This window comes from Sciurus vulgaris (assembly GCF_902686455.1).
Source record: "Sciurus vulgaris genome assembly, chromosome: 2".
NCBI lineage: Eukaryota > Metazoa > Chordata > Mammalia > Rodentia > Sciuridae > Sciurus > Sciurus vulgaris.
Window position 1 is genome coordinate 146,512,334 of NC_136462.1, and position 22,623 is coordinate 146,534,956.

At 41.2% G+C, this 22,623-nt stretch overlaps 1 protein-coding gene across 6 annotated transcripts in view; it reads right to left on the reverse strand.

Annotated features, from left to right (window-relative positions):
- The window catches only part of NTRK3 (neurotrophic receptor tyrosine kinase 3), a 389,200-nt gene that overhangs the window by 48,027 nt on the left and 318,550 nt on the right, over window positions 1-22,623 (reverse strand). For all 6 annotated transcript variants that reach the window (XM_079127497.1, XM_079127496.1, XM_079127500.1 and 3 more), the window contains 2 exons: window positions 21,010-21,182; window positions 17,261-17,504 (listed from right to left, as the gene is read on the reverse strand). In XM_079127497.1, coding sequence (XP_078983623.1) covers window positions 17,261-17,504; window positions 21,010-21,182 — 417 coding nt within the window. The remainder of the gene's footprint in view (window positions 1-17,260; window positions 17,505-21,009; window positions 21,183-22,623) is intronic.

Below are 22,623 nucleotides of genomic sequence, written 5' to 3' on the forward strand. Positions count from 1 at the left end.
GATTCACTCAAGGTTCTTAAACAAGTAGTGGGTGGGATGCAGTTTGAGGAGCAGGGGTAGGACAGCTCTGATCCTGAAGGTATACACACCGACCCAGGCATTGGAGTGATCAGCGTTTGGTCTAGGGTAATTCCTGCCAACTTGCAAAGAATAAGGCACACTGAAGTGCTGTGAAGAAAGACATAGCAGGTGGCATAGTAGGTGGTGAAAAGACATATTCGGAGAGACTCCCCTTTGTGGAACCTCCCAAGAGAGTTTTCACAGATGCTAACAGGCTGCTCAGGAGCACGACTGAAGAAGCAGGAGGCGGCCATGGTGAATTCATTTCCAACACACCAAGTTTCAGTCACCAATGAACTCTCCAGGATAGGCTTCAGATGAAGCAATCAAAGAGAGAAGAGGTGGAAGTTAAAAATGTAAATTCAAACAGAATTTTTGTAAAAACAAAAATGGGTTTTAACCATGGAAGTATACGAGGTGTGCAAAGTAGGTATCTAAAATAGTAACACCAGAACTTTTGGTTAGAGAAGGGAGAGAAACCAAGAGAAGAGGCAAAAAATGGCCAGAATGGGGAATACACTGAAAGGAAGACATTACTGAGGCACTGAACAAGAGGATTATGCAGTTCTAGTGGAGAAGGCCTGATGAAGGGGAGTGGAATAGGGCCATTTTTAATAATGTCATTCAACAGTTCAGAAAGAATTAGCCTTGAGGAAAGACCTTTGAATTTGGCCATGATGAGACAATTATTGACCCCCAAACTACATTCAATGAGATGGTAAGATCAGAAGCCCCCAAAATTGAGAAGAAACTACCTGTTTTATTACTAGAGGAGAGAAATGGAAGCTGGAAGGGGCAGAAAGGTCTAATGAAGATTTTTCTTTAATGTAAAAGAAATTGTGATATTTTAGAGCAGAAAGGAGGAAGAAAGCCTTTAAGAAAGGCTTCAGAGAAAGATAAACATAGTCATGGAAAGAGGTGGGCTTGATAGAGACAGGGCAGGTGACAGATGGTGAGGCACGAGGGAGTGGGAAAGAATGCAGAGGTGTGAATTTGAAGATATGGAGAGGGTGGATTTGGCCTAATATTTCATAGCATTTCAGAAATATATACTTAACAGTTCCTCACATATGCATAATGAGGACTTAAATTACTATACTGTATCTAAGCAATTTCTATTATAGAGTTGACTCTTAGGATTTCAGAATTGGAAAAAAAAAAAGCAAAACTTTGAGAACATGTATTTCAACCTCATGTCCAATGCACATGTCTCTACAGCACCTCTAAAATACAGATTTTCTGGAAACCCACTGGGGATGGAGAACTCACAGTCTTGCAAGTAGTCTGTTATTTCATGCAGATAAATGCTTATACCACTGTGCTTCACCACCAAGTCTGAAATATCTCTATAGTTTTCTAATCTTGCCAGCCCTATGGGCAAGGGAACATGCCGTAAAGCATTCATCCTACCAAAACAATGGAGATTCAGCCCTCAGAGCATCTCTGTAATGAAGCCTGGGCGGGAGATTTCTGGGTGTCTCAAATTTCAGTGCCCTTAGACATCATTCCACATCAATCGTTGACCAAGAAGTATCTGGTCTCCTTTTTTGTTCACTTAATGGACTATACAGAATTACAAGCATATACCAAGTACAGTGTTGGGCACAAGAGATGTGTAATCGGTGTAACTAAGGAAATAAGGCATGGATATTGCCCTTACAGAAATCCCAAGCGACTGTGATCAAATGTGTTGACTGATGGTCCCAAGAATATATTTTCACAATAAATAAGTGCACAAAAAAATCACCTCCTGTAACACATTTTGAGGTGCTAGAACAACATTTATTGTCTCTGACCAACACCTTCCTTGTTCTCGTATCCTTTCCTCACCCTTGAGTTTCACAGAATGTGTCACACTCGTAGGACTACATGTGACTCAAATTACTTGCTGCTGCTTGTTCAGCTATTACAATGGAGACTCCAAATTCCCTGAATTAAGTTCACCTTTCTGGATGTGATGGCCAGCCCTGAGTTACCCCCAAATGTTTGCCTCCTTTTTCTTCAGGAGCCTTAACACAAAGACCTTGTAGGAAAAAAATCTTGGACTTGAATTATTACAGGTTCACACTTCTAAACTCTTACCTAACTCCATAGAGACTGTACTATACTGGCATGATCTCCAAATTTTTATTCAAGAAATTCTCACTTACCCTTAAAAAACTGTACTTGTAACTCAGAATACAAAACCTAACTCCACTTCTCATTTATTGGGAATAATCTGAGGAATACCAACTAATATCTCTGAGCCTCAGTTTACATGTCTGTGATTGGGAACAATAATACCAGTCAGTTGACCTCACAATGCTTTGATGGTAATCAAAGATGAGCACAAAATCTGCAAGATGGGAGACCAATGTTCTTGTCTTAACTCTTCCACTAACTGGATTATGAACTTAACAAAAAACAAAAAAACTACTCTCTCTCTCTTTTTCTCTGTCTTTGAGGTCCAATTTCTTCACCTGTCAGATAAGTAAGCTTGACAAGATGACTTCCAAGTTCATTTCTAGCCTGGACTTCACAAGTTTGTCATTGTTGGTGGTCTGCCCAAATTTTATTCAGACTACTATCAAAGGTTTGCATAAAATACTTATGAGGAGGAGGTAAATGTATGAAGGAAAACAGTGCAATTGGGTAGAATCATAACCATACAAGGACTATATCAAAAAGGATGTTGATAATTGTATCCACATCTGCCTGGGAGCAGAACTCTAGCAGAAAACCCAATCCCTGGGCTGCTCAATTTTTCAAGAGTCAAAAACATGTCCAAAGACAGTGCTGGTATATTGATAAAAGCTGGCACGGAGCTGATGGAACTAGGCTGCCTGGGAGATCTGTATCTAGATTACTCCAAATCTTGGCAAAGCAGGATAGGGAACTAAATCTGCCCAGAAATAAGGTGCTTTGATGTACACAAGTTCTAAAAATAAATAAATAAATAAATAGATGCTTAATTGGAGATAATTTAAGATATTGGGATACCAGTCTCACCTGTGAACTTGGGTGGGTAAATCTAATGACCTCAATAATGCTGGTACAGCTGGCAAAGCTCTCCCTCTGTATATAGGCCTTCAACACAGGAGTATTTGATGAACTCACACCTATGTCATATGAGAATCTGTTATTGTGAAAAACCAAGGTGAGAACATGCCTAGAAGGGTCCAGCAGAATCCCTGGGGTTGTGAGAACTGGCTAGCATGGTACACATCAAGACTAGAGACAACAGGACACAGAGACCAGCAATCCCTTTTCCTCTATCAATGGCAAATACCACCAGTGATCACCACATGCTTTTTCACCAACCCAGTTGCAGCCCATCAATCTACTCAGAGCAACCACCACTGGTCACTCAGAACAGTACCTCAGATGGACTTTCCATCCCTGGGGCATCTAAAACTTGCCATGGAGGCAATTAGATTGGCAAGCAACAAAAGGACTCAATTGTTTTAGTCTGATAGCAATCCAATGACATGTAAAGTATTGGGCACTATAATAATAAAGTAGTTATGATAATTTACTAATTTACTAATAATAAAATATTTATCATACAATTTGCCTAAGATCAGCCTGAAACAGATAAAAACATAAATATACATCCAAGATTGTCTGAAAAGGTTTGAAAGGTTGTTAGGCCACCATGGCTCAATGGTGTCCAAAGGGTGATGCTGATAAAAAAAGAATATATCATACAGAAGAGTCACTGATTGGTTGTGGAGGCCTGAAGGAGAGAGAGTCTTAGAATTGGGTAGCTACAATGCTTATTCCCTCCTGGTTTGGGGCAAGAGAGAAAGGATAAATTATATAAAAGACATACAGTATTTCTGAATCTACTGGGTAGCCAAGGACCCTGTTGATAGTTGTTCTTAGCTAGATATCATTGATTATTTGATTCCTCAACTGCCTTGCTCTGACTTCTTCCTCTTCAAGCTACCTTCTCAGTACAATTAGGCTTCTCACACAGACTAGCTTACTGAAAGTGAATGCTTCGGTCACATAGCCTTTGAATAATCTGGTCTCCTGCATGCATTAATAAACTGTCTTTGGGTGCCAACTCCAGTCTCATGGGTGTTTTAATTGTTCTTAGACATTCATTCAGTCCTCTTCACTGATAAGCAGATGTTGGGTCATTCATGGAGAATCAGATCCACCTGGCTTTCTGGAAGGTGTCACCAATGCATATTTCTTATGTCCCTACATAAGTGCCAACATACTGACTATTAGTACCTGCCAAGTGGGGACTCATAAGTATTTAAGAATACTTATGCCGATGGAGATATTATTTCTTACCTATTGAAAATACCTCACACAGTATCATATGTATTAAAATTAAGCACTTTCATTAAGCGTTTATTATGTGACAATTGCTGTGCTAAAAATGGAATGGATTCCTTTGCCTTCAAGGTAACCTATGCTTTAGGAGGTATGGAAGAGATGCATACACAAATGACTCAGTGACTTGGAAAATTAAACAAAAAGTTCAAGAAGATCGGATTGACCCATTGGATAATGAAATAACCATCTACAAGAATAAACTGGGACAGAAATAAAAGGTCTAACCTGGCTACAGAGGCTGAAGAACATGACTCAATAGAGGCATGAAGATTCATGATGATTTGCAGGTTGGAGAGATGAATGAAGTGCTGACCACTACTCTTACCAATCAACTTTGGGTTGTGGATGAACTTAACCTTTTTTTTTTCCCCAGAGTTCTCATGGTAATTTACTAAGCACAGACTATCCTGGTGGTGATGGTACTATTGTGGACAGTGTTGATAAAAACCAACAGCATCAAGCCAAGAGTTTACAAAGCACTTGCATATTCATTACTTAATCTTATGCATAGTAATTAAAGGCCACCATCATACTGCAAGTAAGAAGAGAAAGGAGGTACAGCTGGACTTAAGCCAGCCTTGACTCTATCCCCAAGAATTCAGGATGCATAAACCTGTACTCTCTCTCTCGTGGGCACAAATTTAGGAAACCTGGAAAATGGGGCTCTAATTATGGAGACCTTTGTCTACTATAGAATCCATGGTTCACAGTTATCCAACATTAGTTCCTGGCTGGAGCTACTAATTCCACAATGGCAAAGCTCCCCTTTTGATCACCTATGCTGTCTCTTTCTTCCTGGGCTTTCAACAACCAACTTGAACAACTGAACCTCTCCTGAAAGAGTATATAGTTTTACTTTTTATTTCTCTAAGTTCTCTTAAGTAGGTTCATCTCCCCTTTAATTTTAGTATCCAGTACCAAAGACTCTTCATAAGAAATAATTTGGCTTGTAACATATTTAAAATCTCGTATACATAATCTCTACCTTATTCACTTACATGGAATAATAATAACCATCTATTGAGTGCCTAATAGGCACCAGCAATTTGCATACATTATGTTATTTAATCCACACAAAAGAAGAAATTGTTCTCCCTCTCCCCTCTCTCTCTTCCTCTCACATGTGCTCCAGCTCTTGCACTTACTCTTTCTCTTTTTCCTTTTTTTCAGATAAATAATCTAAGGCTTAGAGAATTTAAGTAAATTTCCTAAGATCACATAGCTCTAAGCAGAAGCATAAAGATTTAAAATCAGCCTGACTTCAGAATAAGGGGGTGCTCTGCTCACCTTCTCTTGGGCAATCCCCCTCCCCATTTCTAACTTGGTCCAGTGGGATGAGCTAATCCTGTAAAAAACAGCCAGGAGTGAAAACTGCATTTAAAATTCTGAATTTCAGATGCTGTATTGACCCAGTCCTCTGCTTCCACCTTCTCCTCCTCCTCCTGTTGTTTAGTCACAGGCAAATCACAAATTCTTGGGCTTTGAGGATTAGAAGAGAAATACAATTCCCTACCAGGAGGAAGTCAAAGGAACACAATGTTCTCTTTACATGCAAATATCTTAATTACAGCTGGTAAAGAAGATATTTGTATGGAAATTTATGTATTTTTATATGTTATATATTCAGTTTGTCTCAGAAAACAAAAGGCCTTCTGCACTTGAGGAAGGAAAATGGAGCCAGTTATGATACATCCATCACCACCCCCCACAGGAGTGGAGAGAGCAGTAGATTCAATAAAGGGACCTCCTGCAGCCTCCTCCTCTCCCCTGTTGAGAATGGGTCTCCAAATATACACGTGCCTCAAGTTCTTGGAATTTTCTGATGTCATGAATTTTCCCTGTCTTGACCTCATGGAGAAAGGGTTGGTAATGACAACATCCACCCCTCCTATACCACCTTAACTGACAGAAAAGAACAATGGGATTTTAAAATTGTACAGATAAGACTGAGTTTAGGAGACCACTTGGAAACTGCTCTCAGAAAGAGGATGTTACTGTTTGGCAGGGCAAGAGAAGGAAATATTTTTATTCTATTCGTTTTCCACCAGTCAAGACACAGCTAATGAATAAAATATAACTGGTTGTCTATGAAGAGTACTCTTCATAGAGTACAAGACCATTTTGGTCACATGAGCTTCTCTTAGTTTTTCTGAGTGTTATAATGCCTGTTTTATAATATAAATCACATTTATCTGTACTAAGGACATAGGATGAAACAGACTTACCTTGCAGAAGATAGGATCCTGGTTAGACATGATAGAGAGCTTCCTACTTCTAAACAATGTTAAAAATCAGAAAGAAAGATAAATCTCATTGATAATCGCTTCTCTTTGCTGCAGCCTGAAAATGTAAGGAGGAAACCTGTGGAATCCCAGGAGAAGCACAAGGATGGAGCGAGCAAACCATCTGTCTGGGATGATTTTGATGCCATTGCGCCCTGGGCCATCATAGATGACATTTAAGGCTCCTTCCAGCTTCATGTTTCTTTAAAGTCGGATGAAATGATTTGGCATTTGCTCATCTGTTTTTCACACTCATGGGATACAGAATGGACTGAATGGCCTAAAAGATGCATCCTTAAAAAATCCATCTTGACCCACAATTTCACTGTTACTTATTTTCAAAGCTATGATCCCAAACTGCAAAGTTATCTGAGTCTACAGCCCCTGGCCTTCAGTTCACCATTCCAAATCCCATTGATTCTAATGCCTTCCCCTCCATCATCCACTGCTACCAGAACCACTGTGGCACCCAATCTCACCCACTCTAGCCTGGACAATACAATGGCCTACTTCAACATGAGTGTCGATGACTGTCCATCAACTACCTAAATCAAAACAGCTGGTCTTTCAAAAGATAACAGTGGTACTTTCATTCCTTCATGAATATTTTCTTCCATGTGTCTTCCATGTAGCTTGAGTTTTGGTCAGTTGAATGACACATCATTCTAGACCACTCTCCATTTGCTTGCTTCTATGCCTTGGTTCATACTAAATCCTCTGCCTGGAATGAACTCCTAGTACAATCCACTGATTGCCAATCTACTACTCAAGGTCTATGTCATTGCTCCAATCAAATGGACTTTTGAAATTTGTAGCCGCCTTTTATATTATTCCTCTCCCTCTGGCTTACAATAGAGCTACAAATTTTCATCCTGTCTTACGTATCCTGTGAAATTTTGATTTCCCTGGGAATAGAGATTGTGTTGTATTTATCCTTTCAGACAGCCATGGAGTTGACCTGAATTCTGTATGCCATACATGGACCTTGTCAATGGCTAGGAAACTTAGTACAAGAGAAGGAAATGAACCAGTATAGACAGTTCAGCGAATACACAAAAAAGATTGTTCATCTTAAAGTCATGTGAATGTTCTAATGCTGAGGAATTTCAGGTGTGTAAACATCACCACCATTCTTCTCTAAAGCTCTATTTTCTCACCTATAAACTGAAAACTAGCAATCCTTGATCACTTACTTCTTTGAGGTCTCAGAAGACCCTCTTCCTCCCCAGGAAGAATATTGAGTGAACTTGCAAAGGCTGATGTGAAAGATCAAATTCTCCCTAGATTGAAAAATGAGTTCTTCTTCTTCAGTTGGGTTGGGAATGAGAATGTGCACAATCAACCAGTGAACCACAAAGAACCAGGAGAATTTGATGGGAATTAAAGGCAGAGTTAGTCATTCATCAATTGCCTAGTGTTTTCTGTGTTTTTTATCAATATTACTATCATATGTGGTTAGAACCATTGTCCTAAATCTTCACCAGGAAGCCTGCTGAAGGGGTCACCATGCTCAGTCCTACAGGATGTAAAAGTGTCCCCACTTCAAAGTGCTTCAAGGTCCTCACACCTGGGCGCAGGCAAGAGATAGCAGAATGGCCATGACTCTTTGTTCTTCTACTGCAGCTAGAGCTGTTCTGTGTTTATCTCTCTCTACTCCTCTGTCTGCCTGCATATCTATTTTATGAAAATCTATTTGAAGATGAGGTTTTACTGCAATAAAAAAACTGCATTGGAAAATTCAGCACCTAATTCAACCTTATGAGTTGAATGTCAATGTCACCAAAGTCACTAAGTGACAGAACTAGTGCCAAGTCCTTAAAGCCTGCTCCAGGAGAAGGAGCAATGAAGCCACCAACACATATGAAGATGAAAGTTCAGCATATCCTTCAAACTTCCAACTAAGTACCCATGTGGTGGCAGAAAATAATGCTATTAGTGTGGCTAGCACTTGTGAGGAGATGGTGAATCCTCAAGATAATGAAGGAAAAAAAAACCAGAAAGTACCCACTTGATAAATGATAAACTTAGTTCCTAGGCAAAAAAATAAATTTGTCTCATGTCAATGGTCATATCTAGGACTAAACTGAGGCTTCCTGTCTTCAAGTTCTGAATTAGAGATACCACAATAGTCATTGGTTGCCAAGACCCACAAGAAAAGCTGGAAGGATATTCCCCAGGCCTAGTATTTAGGCCATTGGGAGACAAATGTCCCAAATATCTCCTTTAATCATTGTTAGAGTCCAGTGGCTGGCATGTCAACTTCCTGTTCATCTTGCCCTCTCTAGGTTATCTTTACATCAGATTGTCGGTGTGTCCCATGACAGAAACCACCAGATCCTTCCTAGCATTTACCTAGCATTTATTTGTACTTTATGAAACAATTGAGTATTATCCAGCATTACCATTTCATTGAAATGAAGTATAAAATGTCCTAGGAAGATGGAGGTATGGGGTGCAGAGGTGGAAGAAAGAATTTTTAGAACCCCCATTCCTGAAGAATGTATTTAAAACTTCTGTCCACATAATTCTTCTGCCCATCAGTTGATTGGGGTATGAGTACCCTAAATATCATCCCTAAATAAATAGAGTACCATCTTCATTCATTAAACTTCATTCACTGAACTAGATCCAGGTAATATGGAAAAAGCCTGTTTCAAAACAAGAAGTTGTTCTCTTATTTTATCAGAAAGAGAAAAAGTCCTGGGATATTGAACAGCTGTGGTCTGGGGTCAAAACAATAATAGAGACTGCTTGAGCAGCTTTGACTTTACCCTTGAAATCTCTGGACATTTCTCCCTTCTATCCTGAAGAAACAGAGCCTTCTTCTCACCATTATACACAGGACTTAGTCCCATAGAAGAAAAAATGTAAAAGAGACTAAGAGCTATAATCCAAACTCCAGGTATCCTAGATGAAAGTACTATCTTTGATTCATGCAACATAGGCACAAAACTGGCAGTGAGACAGAGGTATTCTAAATACCAGTCCTGTCCCTCAACAGATTTTCACATTCTAAAATGTCTGATATTTTGTAGATAATTAGGGTGCAGATCCACTGGCTTTAATCAAGGAAACAAGGTTGTAATACCTATAATTAGCATAAATCTATCCCACACACCTTCCTCTGTGTTCCTTTCCTCTGCAGCCTTGTGCAGCTTAATAGTTCTCAGCATTTAAGTTATTTTTCTAAATTCACTCAAGATGTGCATACCATGGCACCCTGTCTGCCCGGAGGTCTACTCTGTGGCCATGTCTCCTAATTAACCCCATGCACTCTCTACCAAAATTGAAGAAAAAAAGGTGTGGTCTGGGGACTGGAAATCTAACAAGACCCCATTCTTTCTTTTAGCTTCCTGGTCTAAGCTCTATAAGAGAACGTTAACTCCAGCCCTGTCTAAAGATGATTTCCCAGACCTGCACAGTTCTAAAGGATTCCTATAAGAATCTGGAGCTACAAGTTACTCACAAAACAAGGTTTTTCATCAGCTCTTGGCCTTGGTGTTGCAGGAGGTCTTCCTATAGCCCACCTATCCCCATTCCTGCTAACAAAACCATAGAGTCCTAGGGCTTCTGGAAGGTGCACCAAGGGTTGTCCTAGGGTAGCAAGCATTAAAAGAGAGACTGAAATGGGTAGAACCAACCCCTCACCCCTGATTCAATCATAGCAGTCCCAGTGCCCTTAAATAAGAATTGGTTAAGTGTAATGTGGTACCTGGGAATGTATCCTAGGACTGTAAAGAGGACATTAATGAGAAAAGTCAGAATTCAAATAGTCTGAAGTTTAATTAGTAATTTGTGCCACTGTTAACTTTTTTTTTTTTTTTTTGACAAATGTATCATTGTTATAGGAACAGTTGGGAAAATGGGTGAAAGGTATATGGGAACTCTCTATATTATGTTTGCAACTGATCTGTAAATCTAAAATTATCCAAAATAAAAAAAAGGACAATCATGTTTCTCAGGAATGGAATATAAATCTTCCCCAATTGTTCTCCTCTATATAAATAAAAACATGGGTAAAAAGTTATTAGGATATTTTAAAAGCAACAAAGAAAGAATCAGGTCCTGTACCTCAGGGTCTGGCCACTGGACCTCTGCCTGCGATCTTCTGAAATTCAATATAACTTTTCTTTCCTGGTACTTGGGTCTATTCAAGAGAGCCTAAAGATTGAAACTACAGGGATAAATCTGACTAAATTCCCTCCAAACAAGGTCAGCAATTATCAACGGCTGATCCTTTCTAACCCAGTTTAGCTGCAGGAGGGGGTGCTGGGTCTCCCTCTCTTGGCCCAGAGGAATAAGTTATGCTTCTCAGGGTGTTTGGCAGTCTCTTGTCCAGGTAGAGATGAGTGCAATTGTGAGGGGACTCCTCTCTCTTTGAATTGCTTCAGAATTCCAATTAGAGGAACATAAATGAGGAACATAAACTGGAGAAACAATTGAATCCAGGCAGTTCTCTAGCCTTAATCTTGCCTCTTGGGAAGAACAATGTGACTAATTGGTCAAGGATGGACATGAGACCACAACTCCTTCCTTTTCTAAGCAGGTAGGGAAATGTCATGTCCTCTTTCCTATAAAGAACAGAAATGAGCAACAAAAATCTACCTTTCCAGGGCAAAATATTCCTGCACTGCTGTGCTGGACTGGAATGCCTAATCTGGGGACCCAGTGGAGAAGCCCATTGTAGTGGCAATATGAGGCCTCCATCAGCAATGATTCAAGTGCACATTATTAGGGTAATATGCTTGTCTTCTCTGCCTCAGTGGTCTCAGAATTTATAATTTGGAGAGTAAAGAGGGGTTCTTGTTACTGAGTGGGCTCCCAAAATCCCAGCATAGAGCAGGGAGCATGAAGGCACACTGTGATCCTGAAAGTAAGTTGCCTTAAATTGCCATCACTCTCTTTTTTAAAGGTAAAAACAAACTACAAGTCATTTCCTAGATCACTGACTCCCTCAGCACACTAATATCCACTTGAATTCCATTTAAGGACCTCTCCCTAGTTGAGGACAAGCACAACTAGTCAAGACTTACAGAAGCCCCAGACTCTCAGCTCAGATGATTTAATCAGCCAATGTCCTTGCTGGTCATAAAATTGAAAGGGGTTTATATCTTGTCCATGGTGCATGAAGCTTTTTCTGCTTTCCTCTACCATGTTCCTCTTCCATGATGTTCTACCTCACCTAAAGTCTAGACTAATGGGGTTGACCATCTTTGAACAGAGAACTATGAAACCCAAATAAACTTTTCCTCCTCTATATTGTTCTTGTTGAGTCTTTTGGTCACAGTGACAACAAAAGAAATATGAGAAAACTGACTAAAACAGAACATATGACTAGGCTTTTTTTAGGAGGGGAGGTGACAGACCTATGCAGGCTGAGCCCATGGACAACAACCCACATACATTCCTTCATGGTACTTACCCTGTCCATCTGAGTAGGCATTCTAGCTGAATGCCTAGGGTAACTGAAGACACCACATAAGGACAAAGATAGTGCTCCATTAGCCTGAATGGCCATGTGGAGGAGGGCTACTCTTCCAGTTAGCTCACCTGCTCATAGTGTGATGTGACCTGGAAATGAGCTTCTATTTGTGTTGGAACCATTATATATTTTTGCATCTATTTGTTACTACAATTGGCCTCCCTTAGCTAATACCCTTAGGTAAACCTTGTTCAGAATGCTCATCTTGGAACTGGGGAAACCATTTTTATTTTAACTCTAATAACAATAACAGCAATTAATATTTATTGAGCATATATCATCCTAAGAGCTTTGCATGTATTAACTCATAATCTTTACAGCCAATGCATGAGATAGGCGCTATTAACTTCATTTTACAGTTGGAGGCACAGAAAGGGTAAATAACTTTCCCCAAATCATATAACCAGGAATTATGAGAGCACAGATTCAAACTCAGGCAGTGTGGGTCTAATTTTCATCACTGTCATGGGAGTACCAGGACATCCATAAAATCAAACACTTTACCAACCAGATTGGCTTGCTCTAAAGTATTTCCATACCCTGAAGATTATTATCATTCTTTCCAATGCTGCCAGGAACCCTGGCCTGGAATCTGCAGCTTAGGACTCAGTTCAGTAGTATCAACCCTCAGATCTGCTTTATGGCACTCTATGTCTTTGCCTGGATTTTCACATATTTCCCTCCTCACCTGCTAGACTCTTGGCTTTAATTTCTGCTAGAACCCTGCTTTTGACCTTATGTCATCATCCCTGACACTCAACCATCCTACCACTCAACCATCTCTTCTGGACATTCTTCCCAGATTCTGTTTTTACTTCCCTAGATAAGACTTGCCAAGATTTTTCCTGCCACCTACTGCAAAATTCTCCTCATCCTCACCACAGATTCACCTTAACTTGGTGGGTATCTGATTGCCTATTTGGGTTCCTCCTGGTCTTGCCTAACCTACTTCCTGCCTAACTTTGAATTCCCAATCTGACCTCATTCACTGACATTTTTATTGGGTGTTTACCAAGGAACTGAATTAGGTACACAAGATAATAGGGTGAACAGGAAAGCCCACTTCCAGATTAGGATCAATGTCAGTTTCCTCCCATCCCACTCCCCCTGCCCAGATCTCAGCATATGGTCTCCCCCTCAAATAAAAACACCTGAAAACATTTCAATTTTGGAATCCCAGTCTCTACTCCTTCAGGATGCTTGAAACTTTCTTTAATTCTAGATTTGATCACTAATCTCCTAGTGTTTGATGAAGGGTATAATGGTACTCAAAGCCTTCCCTTATCAAAGCCAATTTAAAGACAATCTGGAAACCCTGAGCCACTGATCTATAGGAGGAAAAGGCATCTGTCTTTGGCACCATCTTAAGAAGAGAGAACGAATTGCTCCAGAGCATTGATGCAGAGATGTTTATTTTCTCTATCTAAATATGTAACAGGAAATTCGGCAGTTCACCTTTGTAAATCGTTTGCATACCACTTATGCGGGAGCCAGATGGCACCTCTTTGTTTTCAGAAATTAAAAATGAAAAAGGGAGAAGATATGGAAGAGCTTATCTCGAGCTCTCCTCCTGCTTCCCTGGGTATGCTCTAGAATCCTCAGGGAGCAGGAGATCACAGACACACACGCACGCGCGTGCACACACACACACACACACACACACACAAATGCCTGAATTACCTGTGTTTACACTGGGCATGTGAAATCAGCAAATTCTTAGGCCCAGTGATCAATGGTAGTAGAGAGGTGAAGCCTGTCCTGGGGTATCTGCTTTCAGAGAGAACCTTTGAGTTCTCTCCATCTGATAAATCACTGTTTTCCTGAGGGTCTCCACTAGTGTATACTGAACAACAAAGTCTTACATAAATCACTGGGACTTGGACTTAGCTCTAAGATTCAGCAGCAAGACGATATAAACACTGACAAAAAGAAGAAGCAAGCACCAGTGACCCAATATTTCTATATAAGTTAAAATCTTATGGAGGAAATTTTCCTGAGGTGGTCAATTTAAGGACCCTACTCCTTTGGGGCAGCTGTGCGATCCCAAATTATTTTCCAGTGGTCAGGAGCTTCCTGTCTCTAACCCAGGAACTGCATCTGGAAATAAGATTAGCCCCACAGTTTTGTTTTGTTTTGTTGCCTTGGGTGTAAAAAGCACTAAGGAAGATAATAAAAACAATAAACTTACCCAGTAAGTATTGTATTACGGCTCTTTACACAAATTAACTTACTTAACATCAACATAAAACTCTGTTGAGTAAATATTTTTGTCCTCTTTTGAGAAATAGGAAAATTGAACAGAGGTTAGGGCAAAGGCATGGAGGTCACATGACTGCTAATGATGGTCAAATGTTAGAAAGTGATCACACATAAGATTAGACCCAAAACCCAAGAATACCCATGTTGACCCCAATGTCTTCCAATATGAATGATAAGACTTCAGATTGCATCATTGTGACCTCAGGCAAAAGTACTGCTCCCTTTTGTTTTACAGAGGAGTACCAAAGGAAGATAAGTGTATAGGATATCTGAAGTCAACATGAAGATACAGTACAAGCTGCTTTTTTGAATGTGAAGAGTATAGTACCTACCCAACAGCAGAAGAATAAGCCACTTTCAAATGTAGTGCTGAATTTTACTGTACTAGCTATCCTTTCCTGTTCCATGCTCCCTTGGAAATAAAGGCCAGCTGGCCTCAGCTAGCAACCTGGCTTAGGACTCATGAAGAAGAAATTGAAGATACAGGGAGTGTAGACACTTCCCATTTATTCCCCCTTCCTTAAATCACCCTGACACCCACAGAAATTAGAAGGGTTTACTCCTTGAAACTCTCCCAGGAGTAAAGAGCAATAGTTCCCAGCTGTTAAAGCAAGGGAAAAGAACTATCATTTGGATTGTGATTTGTTTTATTTGATTTGTCTTTTTAAACCAGAACAGAGAAATATTAAGTACAAGCCCAGAAGCAAGTTTGAAGTTTCAGTTTGCACATTCTGGTCAGTCATGGTTTCCCAAGACTCTGGTGAAGCCAGCAGAGACCAGCTTGGCCTAATTAAATATCTCCCTTGCACAGAAAAAAATAAAATAAAACAGTGAGCTATCCCTTACTTTCATCAACTCCACCATAAATCTGAGTTCAGTCAGGCAATCCAGCAAACCCTATTACACAGAGTGGAGAGGCAATTAAATGGTGCCAGCTTTAGCTGGCCTCTAAGAAATCGATGACCCATGGGCCCTCCTAGTAACCACACCAATGCTTCTCTTGAAAATGAGGGGAAAAAAATGGTCTAGATACTAAAAAGAGACTCCACTCTGACATTTCCTGGCAGGTCGACTCTGGCTCAGCGCGTGGTTCCTGCTACATTTTGCTCTTCTCAGGACACTGGACAGGGCTGGTGGCTTCATGTGCCCAGTTTGCTTCATGTGCGCTCATGATAGTTTATCATTTGTCATCCTTTGGTTGTACTACAAACAGGTCACTTTGTAGCCATAAAAGTCATTTCTTAAACATTTCATTTTTCTCTGGGCCATTGCTAAAATGAAGTTCCTTGAGTGATCCATTTTAATGCCTGACTGATGATGATTAGGCAAAGCCATCAGGACCATCCTGATAGACTCATCTACATAGATGTGTCAAAGCCAAATTCCTAGCCTCCTGGTCCACCAGGCTCAAACCAACAGGACAATCATGAATGGGGTCTTTGACTCATTCTATGACCATTCACTCCTTGCAAAATGATGAGACAAGTGGCTGCTATTCTTCTTGCTATTGGTTGAATGTTTGTGTTGAAAGTTCAAAGTTAGGTTAAGCCTAACCCTCAACATGATGATTTGTTGGGGAGGGGTCTTTGAAAGGCAGTTAGATCATGAAGGTGGAGACTTTATGAATAGGATTAATGCCTTTATTAAAAAAAATAAAAAAGACCTCAGAGACATCCTTTGCACCTTTTCTACCATGTGAGGACCCAATGAAAAGACAACTATTTATTGTTATGGGCCCTCACCAGACATAGAAGCTGTGAAAATCTTGATCTTGGACTTCTAGCCTCCAAAAACATGAGAATTAAAAGTTTTGTTGTGAGAATCCAAGTTTATGACATTTTGTCATAGCTCAGACTAAGAGATCCTTCTGCCTCTAAAACATTGCTCTCTCCTTATTCCACCTATCCAAACAACTTCCCTAGTTAATGTCCCCATGCTCCATGTATTAGGGACATCTGCCTCCCAATCAATTTGCAGACATTATGCCATCTCTGGGTTTCAAGTTGCAACCACACTTCCCCTTTCTGGGAAAAGTGACACTTGTGGTCATTCACCCTTTCCCTGGCAATAATCAAAACCATCCAAAGATCCATGGGAAGATTTCCAAAGGCTAAGGAGAAAACTTGTTTCTGAGAGCGAAATAAGATCCTGTTAATACGAAGGAGACAAATATATGGAAGTAAAACTGAACATGACTGCTCCCCTCACATTCAGAAATCTTTCCATAAGGTCTAACCTGGCCTCTCTCCAAAGTTGGAGGCTTTCTTTCCTCATCTTTCCAAAACCATTAGGATTATCTGTTCAGAATGTATTAACCATTTTTGCTAGTTTACTTTGGGTTCCACTTTTCATCAAGATCTATCTTTGGAAAGAAGATCATCCTTACATGGTCACAAGATAATACCAGAGAATAAAATGTGCCATGGGTAAGGCTAGATCAGGGACTGTGCTGGGAGATGTTAAAGTATAGCACCAAGTTGGAATTGCCTGGGTATGTGGATGTACGTGTGTGTGTGTGTGTGTGTGTGTGTGTGTGTGTGTGTGTGTGTGTGTGTGAAAAATGAGCATTCATGCCAGTAAGAACACAATGCCTATGTTATATTGCAATGTACAGATACAGTTGAGTCAAATGTCCAAAAGGACAAGAAGAAAGGCCTGTTGAGATAATAATAAAAAGGTATGCCAAGCAATAAGAGTGGCCAAAAGATAACTAACTGTTGAGTGTGCATCTGAACACTTATGTGTATATGCATGCACCAGAGTAACAGGGTTAATGGACAATGACAAAGACATGTAAGCAAGGTGCTAGCTCTGCTTCTGAGTTCTTCAGCTGGGAATGTTACCTTACCCTGTAGTAATCGGTGCTGTAGACATCTCTGGACATGCCAAAGTCTCCAATCTTCACCAGCAGGTTGGCTCCAACCAGACAATTCCTGGTGGCCAGGTCCCTGTGTACGAAGTGCTGGGAGGCCAAGTACACCATTCCTGAGGCAATCTGACTGGCAATATGGAGCATTTGGGAGAGCCCCAGCTCACCCTTGGCTTGGCGTGGCTGCCCATCCACAAGGATCATGGCATCTGGCCCGTGGGCCCTGCGAGAAGTGGGAAGGAAAGAGAGAGCAGAGAGAATTCAGGAGATCAAGGGGAAAGGACTTTTGGATTCGCAGTCCTCTGGAATGCTCTACAGAAATGAGTGAAATTCCCCTTTCCACAGTACCTATATCCTATTTCTACCTACTCCAAATTATATTGAGTGAATGTGGATATGGATGAAATACTACAACCAGATTCCCAACTAAGATGACAGCAGACATACTTTAATGGAACTGGGAATAATTCCACTCTTTTTAACATCTTACTGCTACTGAGGGTTTCCAAAGGGGCTAGATGTTTATTATATAATACTTAATAAAACAATTAGTTAACTCTCACTTAGCCCTTACTATGCACCAGGCACTATTCTGTTTGTTTTGAATATATTCAATTAATCCTCCTACCCCAACTTTGAAATAAAGAAATTGAGATACAAAATGATCAGTTCACTTGCCAAAGTCCAGAGGTCTCAGAATGGCTATCTCGATAATCAAGAGATAGAACTTAAAACCAAAACTTGACTATAAAGGAGCACTTTCAAAGGGAGAAAGGAAGGTTTAAAACAGAATCCCAGGTCCCCTCCCTAGGATTCTGATTGACTGGGCCGAGTACATTCATTTGCATTTCTCACAAATTCCTGGAGCTGATGCTATGGACTAGCAGTCTATATCCCCAACTGTAAATAATAGGAAATTTATGGGTCCTCATTCCTAACCATTCCACCACACTGTGTAGCATGGTAACTCAATAGCAGTAGCAGGGCAAGATGGAGAGACCCTCTGACTCTGAAGCACCTAGATCACCCCAGCACTCCTCCCATCCCAAATTGGGGCCTGGATTTGTTTTTCTAACACCTCACCTTGTCATATCGGTCACTTTTAGTGCTCACTCTTTTCTCTAGAAAGCCCAACGAGCCATAACCACACTAGGGGCCTTTATTTATGAAGCAGTGGGCCAACGAGCTCTGGTGTACAGCGAGGTCTCAGTCTGTTTTACTGCTTCTCCAATTTCCACTGAAAGGCACCATTAAATATGAACACACTCATTTTATTATCTCCGGTGAGCTCCAACTACCTCACTCTTCAGAAGGAGGCTGCTGGATCAGTTAGCAAGGGAGGGGGTCAGTAGGTAAGAACACACTCCTGTCTACCATGAGGGCACACTCCAGCCTGCCCCTAAATACCACTAACCTGGAGATGTGAAGGCAGGCAGGGCCAACCTGAGTGTCACTGAGACTGTGTTTGGGAGAGCAGCAGTGAGTCAGCACCTGGGAAGGGTTGGTGTGACCTGTTGCTAAGAGCTTCTGGCACTAGAGCATTCTGGAGAAGCTCAGTCTTGACTGACAGAGTCTAGGGAGACAGATGAATGACATCTACTTGGAATCTGGTTAGCAGTGTAGGCAAAAGTTCAGATTACAATATCAAAACAACAAAAAAATTCCCCCCAGAATATTGTTGGGCCTTGATTTTGGATAGACTCCTCCATGCTGTCTTCAGGAGAGGAGTCAGAGAAAAGACATAAAGACTGAAGAGTGTCAGCAAGTCTTTGCAAGATTGTGCTTACAGGAATGCCTTCCTTACATTGTCTATGGAGAACCAGGAGATGACCCAGTGCTGATGTTGCCTCTCATCTTATGCCTTCCCTTCTGCTTTTACTTTTCATTTTATTTTCTCCTCCTCCTATTCCTTGCCTTTACTCTCACTTCTCACTCTTTCTCTCCCTTCTGCTCCCCTGTTCTTCCTCTTCTCTTACATTGGGCATGAGAGACACACACCCAGGAACTCTTTAGCCCTGCTGGTGGCACTTGAGTTTGAGGTACTAGATCTCTGGAGAGGGTGTGGTGGAAAAAGGAATATGCCCTTCTGACTCCAGATAAATGGCTCAGGGAGAGGGGGACACTGAATATTGAGAGTGATTCCTGGATTAGAAACAATCATGATTCACAGCAGAAATAGTAATAGTAGAAATAATTTTAATAGTAGCTACCATTGAACACCTAGCTACATGAAAAACTCATCTAGGCATTATATATATATATATATATATATATATATATAAATATTATATATTAAAATACAGCAGTTACTAAGAGTTGTGTAATTTGTTCCAGTTGTAATTAACATGTGATAAATGCAGGACATGAACCCCATTTTGTCTTATGCCAAGGACAGAGTTCTCCAAGAAAAGATTCAGTTTCATTGTAAATCCCAGTTCAGTGGGCTGCAGACATTCTACAGATATTTTCAATTCCTCTGGGATCTTTTTTTTTTTTTTTTAACTTAGCTTATAAACAGAGCTCCAAAGACTCCTTCAGTCCATTAGTTGGTACCAACTTTTTGCTATCCCACCTCAAAACCACAATACTCTATGGAATGTGCTACTTCTGGGGGATGCTCATCATTTGTTGGTGAGTGGGTTAGAGCCTTTATACCTTACATTTGAACTCTGGAAATTTCATTCTCAATCATGGCATTCGATGGAATTCAGCTAGTGGTATGGCAGAGACTGCACCCTAAGTATCCAGGACCTGAGAGTTCAACCTGCTTCTTGGGAGACTGGATTCCACAGTTCCTCACACCTGGCTTTCCCCACATGTGGGCACTATATGGGAGGTGACTGGGATAGAAGACTGCCACAGGAAAATCCCAGCTCTGTCCTAGTCATAGATGAATGAGTTGCTGCCTTCTCTGGTTAAAGTTGATTCTCCCCTGCAACTCCAACCAGAACTTTTGACTGGGGCGCCAGCTTCTTACCAGTTTCATCCACAGTCTGTCAAAGTCCAGGTAACCTTTCTCTGGACTTGGGGAAACTCTTTCAAAAAAAAAATTCTCTCTAGAACAGTGCTATCCAAGAAAATTTCCAAATAATGGAAGAGGTCTGCACTGTGCTGCTCCTTGGGCAGTCACTAGACACATGTGGCTACCAAGCATTAGAAATATGGCCAGTGAGACCAGTTACTGAACTTCTAATCTTAATCAACTTTAACTAATGTAAATCTAACTTCAAATAGCCATCTGTGGCTAGTGTAGTAGACAACACACCTCTAGAATTAACCTAAGGAAAATCTGCCTTTTTATTCCAACCATCTCTTTGTTCTGATGAATTTTTAACCTCATACCTTCCTATTCATCATCAAAAGCCTCTGGCAAGAAGGTTTCCAGGAAAGCTGTGCAGTACTAGCCTCACAGTGCAAGTGAGATGTGTAAGGCACAATGGGGACAAGCTATTTGCAGCATTGAGGGAGAGTGACCCCGCTGGACTCTCCTGGGACCCATTCCAGACTCCTCTTCTCAACCCACCCTGGAATCAGGAGAAAGAACACAGGCTTTTTATCTTAGGGACAGAGTTCTGAGACACTTGGAGAAAAATGAAAGGGTATTTCTCGTTTCCCATACTCAGATTTAAGAGTTCAGTGAGGAGAGCATGACTTCTGACTCCAGAGAAAACCTCAGGGGTCGAACGTGCTTGAGGTCAAGTAAGAGAAAGACAGCAGTCCTTGCTTACCTGAGGAATTTGTTCAGGTCCCCATGCTTCATATACTCAAACACCATGATGAGGGGGTCCCCATCGCCACACACTCCATAAAACTTGACAATATGTTCATGTTGCAGGTTGGTGAGCAGCTCGGCCTCCCTCTGGAAATCTTTCCGGGCAGCCAGGGTGGGGTCCTTCAGGGCCTGCAAACAGTATAGCAGTCTTTAGTAACCAGGGGACAGAGAGCTTTTCCCACGGAGAAACCTGGCACCATACACTGCTGCGTTCCCAATAAATGAGATTTTAAAGGGAATTTAAAGATAAGGGTGCTAAATCAAACTGTAAGATCCAACCCCCACATCCCTCAACATTTTCATCTACATAGAAAAGAGAAACTCACTTTCTGACACCCACATTCCATGTGCTGGCCGGTGATTTTAAACTGTTCATCTCAGAGTCCCTTGGAGTCTTCAGAGGTGAATGTGAATGACAAGGGAACAGGGATGTGAAGTGGAAGGCCGGAGAAAGCCCCTGTTCCTAAGGTTTCCTTTAAATAAACGGTTTCCCTGCTAACATAAACAGTGCAAAAACCACTGTCCCTGTTGCTTTAGCCTGGTAAACCAACACTCCCACAGCCTACCAGAAATCAGGCAGATAGCCTAGTAGCTTCCTTGTCCTTCTGTGTCCTTATTTTCCAATGGTGATGGAGTTCTGTATTTGCAGAAGAGAGTGAGCACTTTAGCTTCTAAAAGGCACCATGTTCTCCTACTGACAGTTTGAAGTAAGCACTGAGGAGTAAGTAGGGTGACAGCCTTGGAATGGTAATGAACAGAGGGAAGCCTTAGATACACCCAGGACCTAGTGGAGAATTACAAAGTCCCAGTGCAGGATAAGAAGGTGGACATCTGGTGGCCACCCAGATGCTACAACTCAGCCTTGTTGGGGAGGGAGAGCCAGGTAAGAGGAAGAAGTGCATATGGAGCCTCATCCTGGTCTAGGAGAAACACATCCACCAAGAGTGTAAGTCACCAATGTTGATTTGTAAGCACCAGAAGGATAGCATGGGACTAAAGCTGAAAACTTCAAGTGTATCAGAGATAGTGCAACACCTCAGGGATGAGCAATACTGGTCAGGATGGCTAAGGCCTGTGTAGGGCACAGTCCCTCTCTCAGAGGAGCAGCCTGCACAGGTGTACCTGCACATTTCTACATCCTCCCCATGAAGTCAGAGGGCAAATGGGGCCAAACAGCCACTTCCTTTAACTGGCAGTGTTAGATATTAGGTGTCCTCTAAAAGCTCATGGGTGAGACGATGCAAGAAGATTTAGAGGAGAAATGATTGTGTTGTAAGAGTCTTAACCCAATCAGTGAATTCATCTTCTGATAGGGATTAACTGAGTGGTAACTGAAGGTGGGTAGGGTGTGGCTGGAGGAGGTGGGTCCCTGGGGGTGTGCCTTTGGGATATATATTTGTATCTGATGAGTGGACTCTCTCTGCTTTCTGTTCGTCATGTGAGCTGCTTCCTTCCACCACACTCTTCCACCATGATGTTCTGCTTCACCTTGAGCCCTAAGGAAGGGAGTCAGCTGTCTGTGGATTGAGAACTCTGAAATCATGAGACCCTACATAAATTTTTCCTCCTC